Source organism: Vitis vinifera, chromosome 15, assembly GCF_030704535.1.
Source record: "Vitis vinifera cultivar Pinot Noir 40024 chromosome 15, ASM3070453v1".
Lineage (NCBI taxonomy): Eukaryota > Viridiplantae > Streptophyta > Magnoliopsida > Vitales > Vitaceae > Vitis > Vitis vinifera.
This window is the reverse complement of record NC_081819.1, coordinates 21868483-21880922: the sequence shown is the minus strand read 5'-3', so window position 1 is coordinate 21880922 and position 12440 is coordinate 21868483. Positions and strand designations below refer to the sequence as shown.

Below are 12440 nucleotides of genomic sequence, written 5' to 3'. Positions count from 1 at the left end.
TCTTGGGCATCTCAAAAAATAATCTGAAAGCCTTATTTTTTGTCAACGGTATCACAATCAAGGATTATGGATTTGAGTCACAGGAGTGTTATGTCGGGGAAGGGATTGTTATGATGTAACAATGTCATTTTTAAGTTCGATAATGGATCACCCAAATAAATGATACTCTTATAATATACTCGTAGGTGTGATATCAACTGATATAAAATGTTTGGTCTATCCTCACTGAACACTAATTCAATTTTAGATAAGATGATCAAAGCTCGGTTCAACAAATTTGCTTTCCATAAGCCAAAATTTAAAACTTAAATTGATGGTATAATTTCAAAATATTAATAATAATATTATGAAAATTTTATTAAATATGGAATAACTTATCAGATAAGCTCATTAAAAAAAACACATAGACAACTTCTACTAAAAGCATACGTTAAAGCTTCTCTTAAGAACTTTTATTAAAATTAGTTTATAGTCAATTCAAAATAACGCATACAAGAAGTTAAATGATCTAAATAAATAGAGAATTATTTTTTTATAAATATAATAGTATCTTGAAATGTTAAGAATATTGAAAATTTGTATTTAATGGACAGGTGGGTTCTTATTTATATTTGGAATTGGAAGCATAAAAATACAACAAATGCTTTTGATTTCTTTGATTCTGATCCAATCACACTGAATTTTTTTGTTGTTTTTTTTTTTTTGGGATCTTGAAATTTTAAGTGAAAAAAAAAAATGGAAGAACGAAAAAATGAGCAAAAAAAAAAGAAAAAGAAATTCAAACTTAATAATTTATTTCTCCCATGACTTTTAAAATCTATTTGTCTCTAGACAAAGAATGAGTAATTTTAACATAAAGATAACTTATAAATAATTTTTATTATATTTAATATTTATTTTTCATCAAGGTAGCTAATATTTTAATATAACAATAAACAATGTATATCACATTTTTTTAACATTTTTTATCATATGTGATTTCAAATCGTCACATCGAGAGATATATAAATATACACAAACTTATTTATAAACAAATAAATTTCCTTTCAAACAAAATTATGATAGCATGTTGGACTACTAATTTTTCTACAAATGTATAAGATTTGAATTTATAATATATCTCATGTTAAAATATATTGAATAGTAACAAATTATACAACTAAGGTATCAACTTCATACACCTACCAAACTCCTCTCTATGGTTGAATGTATCAAAATTTATAGATGGTTAAAATTAAGATACAAGTACTAAGATCAATATATAAAATATAAGATCGAGTACAAACAAATCAAAATAAGATACAAATGAATAAGATTGAGGTACACAATAACAAACATAAAATAATGAAACCTAAATGCATATGTAATTTGATTGATCAAGGTCTCCTATTAGTAGCTATTCAATATTGTAACCAAACATGAAACATAAAACTTTGTTTAGGAAGTGTTTTCGAAAATAGTTTTTTAAAATTGTTTTATGATGTTTTGTAAAATAGTATGTTTGGAAATTTAAAATATTATAAATTTATTTTATATGTTTTTAAGTATTTTTAAAAGTAAATTTTATATATATTTTCAATAATTTTTGTATTTATATAATTATTTTTTAAAGCAAATAGTCTTCTTAGGTTTTTAAAAACAGAAAAGTAGACTATGTTTAGGAACTATTTTTAAAAACAAAATTTGATGAGAACTATTTTTTAAAATTATTTTCTAGTGTTTTGTAAAACAATATCTTGCTTGAGAACTTGAAATACTCTTAACTTATTTTTCATATTTTTAAATATGTTTTTAAAATAACTTTTATCTTTCGTACTTTATTTTTACTTATTCTTCGTGTTTGTATAATTATTTTTCAAAATAATTCTAAAAAAAAAAATTAAGTGGAAACAACTAAAAAACCTAAGATTCTATTTTGGAATTATTTTCAAAAATAGTTTTTGAAAAAAAATAAATTTATTTTCAAATATTTTGTAAAACAAATATTTATTTGAGAACCTAAAATATTTTAAACTTGTTTTCTATGTTTTTAAAATAACTTTTTACATATAGTGTTTTGTTTTTAACCATTCATCTATATTATTATTATTATTATTATTAAAATAACATTAATAAAATAAGTGAAAATAATTAAAAAAAAATGTTATCTAAAAATACCTTATTTTATATTTTTTATCATGAAACATGTTTTTTTGTCTTTTTATTTATTTTTTCCTGAATAGTACAAAACAGTTTTTAAAAACAGTTTTGTAATAAATGTTCTTTGAAAACCCATATTTTTAGGTGTAGAAAACCTTTTTTTTTTTTTTTTAATTGTGTGTGTTCTAATTGTGAAACATGTTTTGGCGTATTTGAAAAATAGAAAATTGTTTTAGAAAACAATTACCCAACACTAGCCTATTTCCTTATAATCAAAATTAGGGTATGTTTGGTTGCTATTTTCGAAAATCATTTTCTGATATTAAAAACAAAAAAAATACTAAAAACATATAACATATTTGAGGAAGGTGGTGCTTTTTGTTTTTTGTGTTCTCAAAAGACTATTTTTTTAAAAATAATAAAAAGATATTTTTATTATTTTTTACTGTTCAAAAAATAGATTGTTTTTTCTTCAAAGTTATTTATTTATTTATTTATTTTTTTTGCGTGTGTGTTTCCCTAGCAGCTTTTGTGTTTGTTGGTTTCTTCTCCAATGAAATCATTTTCAATAGGAAACAAATTTTAGTTCTACCTAATCACTACACCCTCACCCCCAAGCCCTTTCTTCTTCCTTTATTTATTTGTCTTTGACATTTAGTATCTAAGAAAAAATGGCTCCCCAAAAAGTTCACTCTCTCACAGGTTGCTCAACACAAGTCAAAGACGGATTGCTGGATCCCCAAAAAGTTTCAGGCAATTGGTTTTTTTAAGAAAATTATTAAAATTAATGTCGGTACACATAGATACAAAAATCATCATTTGTTTAAAAAAATTATAATTAGTGTAAAAAAATTTAAAATAAAATATTTTTTTAAGTTTAAATGAATTGTGCATATAAAATTTATTTATATATTTATAAAATCAAGTTAATTAAAAAAACACTTTATTAATTGAAAAAAAAAAATTTTAAACATGTTTTTTATTTTACTTGTTCTAAAAACATTTTTTATTAACTCAATTAAACATATTTTTTTTTTTTAAGAATAAAAACTATTTTTTAAAATTCAATTTCTAAACACAATTTGTTTTCTAAAAACACAAAAAGCCGATCTTAAAAACTATTTTCCAACAAGGCCTTATTATCATACCACCACCCACAATGATGAGATGGCATGATATCATTGGACGAGAACGTGGATGGCCCACCACCGACCCAAATGGGCTAATTGCATTTGACTAACATACCCTTTTGGCTTTCCCAAAAAGCCCATGATCCAATCAAAATCAACAAAATAACCACACCACTAACCCAACACAATAGTTAACTAACTATAGTTAGTGAACCCAGCCAACTATAAATTAGGGTTGTGGCTATCCTTGAAAAAACCCTAATATAGTCTCCAAATCCATTTTTTATGATGCCCCAAAACCACCCATTTTATCACACCCCGACTCATAAAAAAATAAAGCCAAACAAGGAAGGGTCAAGAAGGTCACCACCCCCAAAATACTGGTACGTCTCTCCTTTACTCTCTCTCTTGACAAAACTTTGATTTTGAACACAAGGGTCTGTTTCTGTTCAAAACTTGAAAAATAGTCCTCTCCCTCTTTCTCTCTCATCTGCAATTAAGAGAGAGAAAGCGCGGGCTAAAAATTTTCATGGGTTTCAAAAGCTGGGTTCAAAGCCCTAGATCAGTGGGTTCCCGCCAAAACCCAGGATGTGTACAAGACCCAGATGGCTAATCGGTATCTATTATTGTTTTTCATAGTCTAAATCGATTTTTTTATCTGTTTTTTTTGTGAATTAAATTTTGGGTATCCATTTTTTTTTCCCCATTTTGATTTGTGTTTCAAAAGAATTGGGAAATGAGGGATACGATTTGTTTTTAGGGTTTGAATTCGAAATCCATGGCAGGGTGGTCGATGATTGCTGATGGGTCTGCGTTAGATTGCGTGAAAATCCTCAAGCCTCAGGAGAACGGGTTGTGGTTTGTACTGGAGCCCGGCTCAAAAGGGATTGTAGTAGGAGGGGGCGGGATCAGTGAGCTTCGATGCAGTTTCGATCAATTTTTGGGTCCATTTCTGAAGCAGATCCGTGGGCACAACAGTTATAGGCCTCTGCCTCCAATGCTTGGTAATGGGCAATGTGTGGACTTGTTCAAACTTTTCTTGCTTGTGAAGGAAAAAGGTGGATACCGTACTGTTTCTGAGAATGTGTTGTGGAATTTGGTGGCTGAAGAATCCGGGTTGGATTCTGGTGTTGGCTCAGCTCTGAAATTGGTATACATCAAGTACTTAGATCTATTGGATAGATGGTTGGATAGAATTTTTAAAGACAAGAAATCACACGGTAGTTTGAGTGTTTGTGGTGACACTTCGGGAAGGCTTTTAATGGAGTTAGAGACAGAATTTAAAGGGTTCTTACCGGAAATTTTGGATCAAAAGATGAAAGATGAGGAATACCCACATTTTGATTTGGCAAAGAGTGAGTCAAGTTTTTCGGGTGTGGAAAATTTGTATTGCAATGATGAGGTGAAGAGTGATGTGAAGGTGGAGTCAGAGGGAGGTGTGAAATGTGTTGATGATAATGATGAGGTGAAGAGTTCAGTGAAGCTTGAGTTGGATTTAAACAGAAAATGTGTTGATGACGATGAAGATGTTATGATTTTGGATTTAAATGAAGTTAATGAAGAGGTTTTTACTCGGAAGCGGAAGCGAGAATATATGTTGGGGATGCTGAATTGGGTTACCACAATTGCAAAGAATCCATGTGATCCTTCTATAGGAAAGTTGCCGGAAAGGTCAAAGTGGAAGTTGACTGGGCCAGGGGAATTGTGGAAGCAGGTTTTGTTGGTCCGAGAGGCATTGTTTCTCCAAAGGGATGTTGATTTGAGTGCTGAACAATCAATTTGGCAGGTATGAATTATCTTCTAAATTCACATACTTGAATGGGTAAATTAATTGAACTTTTTTTTTTTTTTGATAAGTAAAAAGATATGCATTAATCAAGAGGCAAAAAGCCACAAAGCATATAGGGGGTATACAAGGCGGCTAGGGCCTCAAAAAAACAGAGACAAAAAGAATCACCTCCCCTTAAGTGGATGCTACCCACTCCAGGAAGCCTATAAGAGAGAAAGCCTCCTCACCTAAGTACAATTTGGCCCAACTCCACAAATTACAGAAGATATAGGTTTTGTGGATTGTACATATTTTCTTGTTTATAGCTGTAGAAATATATAATCTCTGAGTCAATTTCGTGTTTTCTTTTTCTAAGGTGCTTTATTATTTATTTCCACTGTGGTTTCTTGTTGTGCTTTGGCCTCCATCAATATATGATGAGATAAGGCTGCAAAACAATCACATTTATATGATTGGCTTTCTACTAATATTAACTTTATAACTAAGTCATTTCATCAGTCATCATATCTTTTCAGTTGATAAAGACATGCAAATATTAAAGCATAAAATAAATAATGCTTAGAATATGTTGAGGTTTCCTTTTTAATTCCCTCAATTTAGGTCAGTTTTCCTCTTTGCAGGCCTATTAACTAGCAATAATGCACTCTCTGTTCTTTTTCATTCTTGATTACTTCATGTCTTGCTCAATGCTTGTCTTGTAATACCTTTGGGGGATGACATTTTAAAACATATGTATTTTACTCTCTTTTTTGTGTTTTATAATCTATTTATTAGTTTAACCAAACTCATTCGGCTTTCCTGTTAGCTTCCTATTTCTGATTGTTTTTTCTTATTGGTCCTTTTTTTGACATGATCAATCCATGTCAATCAACTCTTCATTGAGGTTAATACCAATTGAATTTATTTAGTAAAAAATTATAGCATTTGTAATCATATGCATGTACATCCAAAGTTGGGCTGCCCTCTCTCTCTCTCTCTCGTTTCCTTGTGATATAATGAGTCCTTGGTTGGCAACTACTTCATTTTGAAACTCTAGCCTCCTTTTTTTTTTTTTTTTTGGCTGCTTCTTGTTGGTTAGTTGTTTGTAGAAATTTGGCTGAGTTTGTTTTGCGTGTGGAAATCCTATGAGGAACATCTTCATACATTCTTTATTCTTCTTAAAATGATTTAGCAAGTTAATGAAAATGGCCCCTCTAATGCAGCTCTTTTTATTGTTTTCCATTTGTCCATGTTTTGTTCCAACTGAAGTTAAATTTCTTACATTTCAAGAATGGTTTAAGATACTCTGTTGATTGGATGATAGCATGCCCTGATGCAACTCTACATTATTGATATGAATCTGTGGTAGTCTTCTGATATACAGTATGGAAAAGAAAAAAAAAGAAGAAATGAAAATATATACAACAGGATGGGACAAATTGTTCTTTTCATAATGTTTATTTTGGTAACAAAATTTATAATTTGGGGCTCTATGTTTGGTCTACTGCATTACATTTTAATCTTAAATGATTAACACTGTCCTGGAAGCGTTAATTATTAATATTAAAGAGTACACCATAACTTTATCACTTACTATGAGAAGACATATTTGTTAATTACTCATCCACCTGTCTTATGTCATATTTCAATATGGGAGTTGTATTAGTAATTTTTAATGCAATCAAATAGCTCCTGAGGCCTGGTTCAGGTGGCAGGGGGAGTTGGGTGGGGGAGGTTCCAAGTTCAATTCTATCTTCTAACAAGAAATATCTATTAATTTTTTTTTTAAATGTATGGCTGAAATTATTTGTCTCAGCCATCTGTATAGTTGTACTTTTATTGGATAAAAATCCAAGTAATACTACATTGTGTTACTTGGACCAATTCGATGATGATCTTTTGGACCAAGGACTAAAAAGCGGGTTACTTTGTAATTTGATGAATCAGACCAATTTGTATATAGGAGAAGGACCATTGTCCGTATTCGACTTCATTGATTGGTTGGGTTCTTGTTGAGGGAGGGAGTATTTTTGTTTCCTTTTCATTTTTTGGAGCCTTGTGGCAACCGTTGTATACATCCTATGTACTTTGGTGCACCTCTTTGGTGCTTTATTGATATAGTTTGTGCATTTACCTTTCAACAAAGTAATACCACATTGTGTTTTTGTCACACTATGTATCTTTTCTTTCTTTGACCACTATGTGTAAATTTTGGAAATACAGGTACCATCACATGATAGTTAAGAAATGCCAGTTTTTCTTTGTCCTTAATTCAAGCATGGATCTAAATCTTGGTCCATGCATGCCAATGGAGATCAATATTGAGTGTTTTGTCTTGGCACTGACCAATTATTACAACCATGATTCCAAAGGGTCCTTCATTAGCCAACAGTACATTATCATTTCTATTTTGGCTAGCCCTTCAATTTTTTTTTTAATTCATGGATGATTTCCAATAGACAAAAAATTATGAGCTTTCTCTCTCTCAGGGGAGGAGTTGGATTTTTCTCTCTTTCTTCTCTCTCTTCCCCCATCAGATGCGTGCTCTCATGTTTAAATATTATTAATGATTAACCCATATTTGGAGAAATGAATGTGGTGAAATCTTAGAGTTTGCAATGGCATATGACTTTGCTTTATATGTCAGATGAAAATTTAGTGTATTTTTGTTTCAATGGAAAATGAAGTAGAAAAGATTATGAGCCATAGGTGTGATGATGGTAATGTTGGTATGCTATGGTGTTTTCCTTTTGATAGGTGTTGGTATGCTATGGTATTAAGTGTTGTAATTTAAGATAAGATTATGAGCCATAGGTGTTATCATTTAACAGTATAAATTATAATGAGAAGAAATTGGTACCTTATTTTGGGAACAGACCAGAAAACAAGCATGAATTGTTTAGTCCTGAAGTTTATATAATATTAAAATTGGAAAATGTTGATATCTGTGAAGGACACAAATTGAATTAAGTACTTCAAATAAGGCAGTGACTCCCTGAGAGGATTTGCGGACTAAATGTTGGAAAGGTAAGGGTTTTGGCATTGTCAGCTTCCAACCAAATATTGTTCCCTATTAATGCCTTTAATGATTCATGGGTCTGAAGAAGCATGGAAATGCACACTGTTAATGGTAATGTGAGGTTGAGTCACATTCACAATTTCCTGTGTTCCTATGCAAACTCCATTATATAATTAAATTTTAGATAAATTTAAAACATCTCTTCTAAAAACATCTCTTCATGGCTACAATAATTAAAATCTTGTTTAAATTTTGTAGAAGAAACAGAAGATGCATCCATCTATGTATGAGGATCATGCTGGATCTGAAAGATTAAGATACAGCCAGAGGCTTCTTTCTGGGAAAAGGTCTAGGTCGCGTGCTTGTTCAGAGTCATCCTCGTCAGCTACTCAAAGTGACTTGGACAAAAGTCCAAGCCCTTGCATGGAAGATCATCATGACAAACAATTGCTTGGAATTTGTGATCCCTCGATTGGACATTCAGTAGCTGGTTTGTGTGGTGATAGTCATGTACGAAAGCGCCCTGTTGGGCCAGCTTTTCAAGCAACAATACCAGAGTGGACAGGGGTGGTGTCTGAAATTGACTCTAAATGGTTGGGTACCCGGGTTTGGCCACTGGACAAAATAGAGCATAAATTTCTAATTGAACGGGATCCTATTGGAAAGGGAAGGCAAGATTCATGTGGCTGCCAATTCCCAGGTTCCATTGCATGTGTCCAATTTCATGTAGCTGAGAAAAGGATCAGAATAAAGCTTGAATTGGGCTCAGCCTTCCAACACTGGCAATTTGATAAGATGGGTGAGGTAGTTGGACTATCTTGGTCAGAGGAAGAAAAGAAGAGGTTCAAGGAAATAGTGAGATTAAATCCTCCATCCATGGGTGTGCGTTTCTGGGATGAGATATTCAAGTCATTTTCTACCAAAAGCAGAGAAGATTTGGTGAGTTACTACTTCAATGTCTTTCTCCTACAGCGCAGAGCTGACCAGAATAGGCTTACTCCAAACAACATTGACAGTGATGACGATGAATCAGAATTTGGACCATTGAGTAATGGGTTTGGGCATGAAGCAATCAATTTACCAAGTTCCATCTTATATGCCCAGAACAATCCACATATGAATTTCAGGTAGTGCCTGGGCATGGATTGAAATATAATGTTTTCTTCAGAAATGTTGCAGATGGAAGTTTTGTGTGGTTTTACCATTTGTCAATTTTCACTGGAAATGGAACTCTGTCTTGGTTTACCATCTGAAATCCATCACTGCCTTTAAGAAGTGGGACTCTTAAGGTTTAAAGACTGTCTTCTTTGGCAGAGATTGTTGATGGCATCTACAGTGATGGAAGCAGCTAACTATACAGGGCCAAGCAACTTGAGTGCTGGTCAAATGTTTTGGTTCGTGTGCCTTCTTTTTTTCAAGCTACACCTCTCATTCCTGTTTATTCATCATGATTACCAACATCAAACACAGGTACTATTACTTCACACGCTCTTTTATCTCTGTCTTCACTAGGTTTTCAACAGCAAGGAGCCGAGGCTGAGCTAAACCAGAAGCCTTAGGATTATAGAGAAAAAGTGTGGGACATATAAAAGAGGGTTATTCTAGAACTTAAATTGTAGTCTCTCTTCTGAGTGGGGTACATGCTCCTCTTATGGGGGGTCTTCAAATATTGTTTACGAAATTGGTTTTGCATTAGCCATTTACATTTTAATCTCTACATTAACTTGTTATCACCTGTCTAAAAATTCAAGACCACTTACATTTAGAAATGTGCATAGAGAAATTAAATTGCTTGCCTTACCTTTAGAAGAGAAAGTACCATCCATTATAAATCCTATTTAGTTTAATGAAATGAAGGGTAAACAGGGGATGCTCTTTAAATAAATAAAGGGAGTGGGACATGAAAAGTAACAAACATGTTAATTCTACATAAGAACTTAATGCTCTCAGATATGTCACTATTTATTTATTTATTTATTTATTTTTTATTTTAATTTTGTTCTTGTGTATTAATGTGTTACAAAAGCATCAATATTGAATTATAATTCTTGATTATTGTTAATTCAACTCTAGAATTCTAATATATGGTGATCTGAATATGCCATGTTTTGTGACTTTTAGGTAGCTTCTAGGGATATTTTCCAGGATGATTGGTTTACTTATTACCAGTATTGCACTTTTGGGTTATTTTTCTCAACACAAAGAATTGGACCTTTTGATGATATTTCCTCGGTGTGTTGATTGAATTGGAAAACAGAAGCCATACTGGTCTGCTTTTTAACACTTGTAGAGCTTGTGGTTATTTTTCTTGCATTGTGAATAGAATCCAATCCCATCACAATTAAGAGATCTTTAGAAATTTGTTTTATTTTTATTTTTTAAGGGTGTGGATTGAATTGATGCATTGAAGGGATAAAGACCCAGCTGGCAATAAAGCTACCCATGAGACCTTGGTTGAGGCCCTGAGTTTCGTATGATATTTTAGTGTGTAGAATTAGAGCTTGATGAATAAAGTGAATTTTATAACTTAGAGAAATTTTAGAGGTGTGTATATACATATATATTACCCAATAGCCTGGATGATATTGGGGGTTGGTCTAGAATATATCAAAATGACTGATATTAGAATACTTAGGTTATGTGTGGTTCCGGAAAGAAAAAAAATGTTAAGGAAAATGATTTTCTCATATTTGGTTGTCTATGAGAAACACTAAAGACAATATAATATAATTAAAAGTAGTTAGAAACTTATGCACATTCAAATTATTTAATCTTTATATCGATAAATTAAATAAGTGAAATAAGTTTGAAGGAGCAAATAAAAATAATTTGTTGATTTTAAATCTATTTTTTATTTTTTTTCATTTTTTTTCCTTCTTTTCTTCTCTATTTTCTTTTCTTTGTATTTTTCCTCAAATTTTTCGAGAAACAAACATAGCTTTAAAAGAAAAGAAGCAAGGATATGAATTTAAAAAATAAATGCATTAAGTATAGAACTTGAATGTACTGTTAGTTTTAATGACTTCAAATGGAAGGTGGCTTGGGTATAAGGAGAGGGTCAAAAGGATGCGAATTAGGGTGGTGGGGGAGAATAAATAGTACTTCAGACCCGTTAGTGTAGCTCAATTGGTTAGGACGAATACTAGAAAGCGTTGTCTTTCGTATGGTCCGGGGTTCGAATCTTGACATTGATGATGCCTTGAATTTACTTGATGTTGGTTGTTGTGGGGTGGTCAACACTTTAAGGTTTGGATCCCATGGAGAGTCCTCTAAGGGCTTAGTCATGGAAGGTTACTCAGTTTGTGGTAGGGATGGTAATGAATCTAATGATTAGGAATTAAATTTTTGGCTTGGTCAGGTTTTGATCTTTCTTTGTCTTGGTCCAAATAAAGGCTTCTGAACAGACAACTAGTCTTTATATTCCTCCTCCCAAGGAAAGAGGGTCAGTGGGAAGTTTCCAAAAAATTCAAAAAGCATTGTTTTCCAGTGGTGGAACGATCTGCCCATACATTTGGTCACACATCAGATAGGTTATTATTTTCTTCATAGTTAATTGTTTGGTTATTTATTGGAGCAAGGATTGGATTTGGAAAACACATTTAATTTCAGAATGTTTGCTAATTGGAAATAGGATGAGAATGAAGGGGAATTGTAATACCTTGTAGAAGAAAAAAATCAAAATAATACTAGTAAGAGTAGGATTTTATTTGCATAAACAATGAATTTTTTTCTATTTCTTTTTTCATTCTAAAAAACAATCCAATCACATGGATCAATAGGAGATGAAATTGTTTTGGTATTCCCATTAGACCATTTCTCTATTCCAATATTCCAAACATTACCTAGGGATGGGATATATCCCGATCTTATGAATTTGTATATCTTATCTATTTAAGTATCAATTTTTTTAAAATTCTTTTAATTAGGCATGTATAGAAACACGTTTAGTGGAAGTGCATCAAAGTACACATGAAGTATACAAATGGGTAATAAGCAAAAAGAACAAAGAGAGATACAACACCCATCCTCTCCTCGGAATCCAACCCATCAATAAAATCGCATAGATGTCTTCCATATGCAATGCCTTACACATTTCAAAAAATTATACATAAAATAAGTTTTTAGCGATTGTTATGATTGTATGTGATTTATAATACCCTTTTGCTATATCTTGTCAAATTGTTCAAAATAAATACAATAGGGAAAGTGTTGGTATGTGTGAAAGAGATGCACAATTTTAGGTCGAGATCCCTACCATTTAGAATCCCTTTGAAGGTCATGTTGACATTTTATAAGGGTTTGCACATGATGTCATATCAAAAGACTCCGAGCAACCTATCCTTAGGCTACGTTTGATTTCTTACAAATTTGAGAGAAAATGTGA

General features: G+C 31.9%; 1 protein-coding gene across 3 annotated transcripts; it reads left to right on the top strand.

Moving 5' to 3' along the window:
* Nucleotides 1-3528: 3528 nt before the first annotated feature.
* LOC100265458 (AT-rich interactive domain-containing protein 1) lies at nt 3529-9801 on the top strand. 3 transcript variants are annotated; one of them, XM_010663549.3, is made up of 3 exons: nt 3529-3652; nt 4030-5055; nt 8315-9801. In XM_010663549.3, the coding sequence occupies exons 2-3, from the start codon at nt 4048-4050 to the stop codon at nt 9185-9187; spliced, it is 1881 nt and encodes a 626-aa protein (XP_010661851.1). In that variant the 5' UTR covers nt 3529-3652; nt 4030-4047; the 3' UTR covers nt 9188-9801. The 3 variants fall into 3 exon arrangements, with proteins under 3 accessions (XP_010661851.1, XP_010661853.1, XP_010661850.1); XM_010663551.3 differs by having other exon boundaries at nt 3997-5055; XM_010663548.3 differs by having other exon boundaries at nt 3638-3885; nt 4055-5055.
* Nucleotides 9802-12440: the final 2639 nt, after the last annotated feature.

Bases quoted from the DNA above. Each gene is read 5' to 3' on its own strand.
- LOC100265458 (XM_010663548.3), top strand. From the start codon at position 3,858: ATGTGTACAAGACCCAGATGGCTAATCG. The intron at 3,886-4,054 runs GTATCTATTATT...AATCCATGGCAG, and splicing joins AAGACCCAGATGGCTAATCG to GGTGGTCGATGATTGCTGAT. The intron at 5,056-8,314 runs GTATGAATTATC...TAAATTTTGTAG, and splicing joins CTGAACAATCAATTTGGCAG to AAGAAACAGAAGATGCATCC.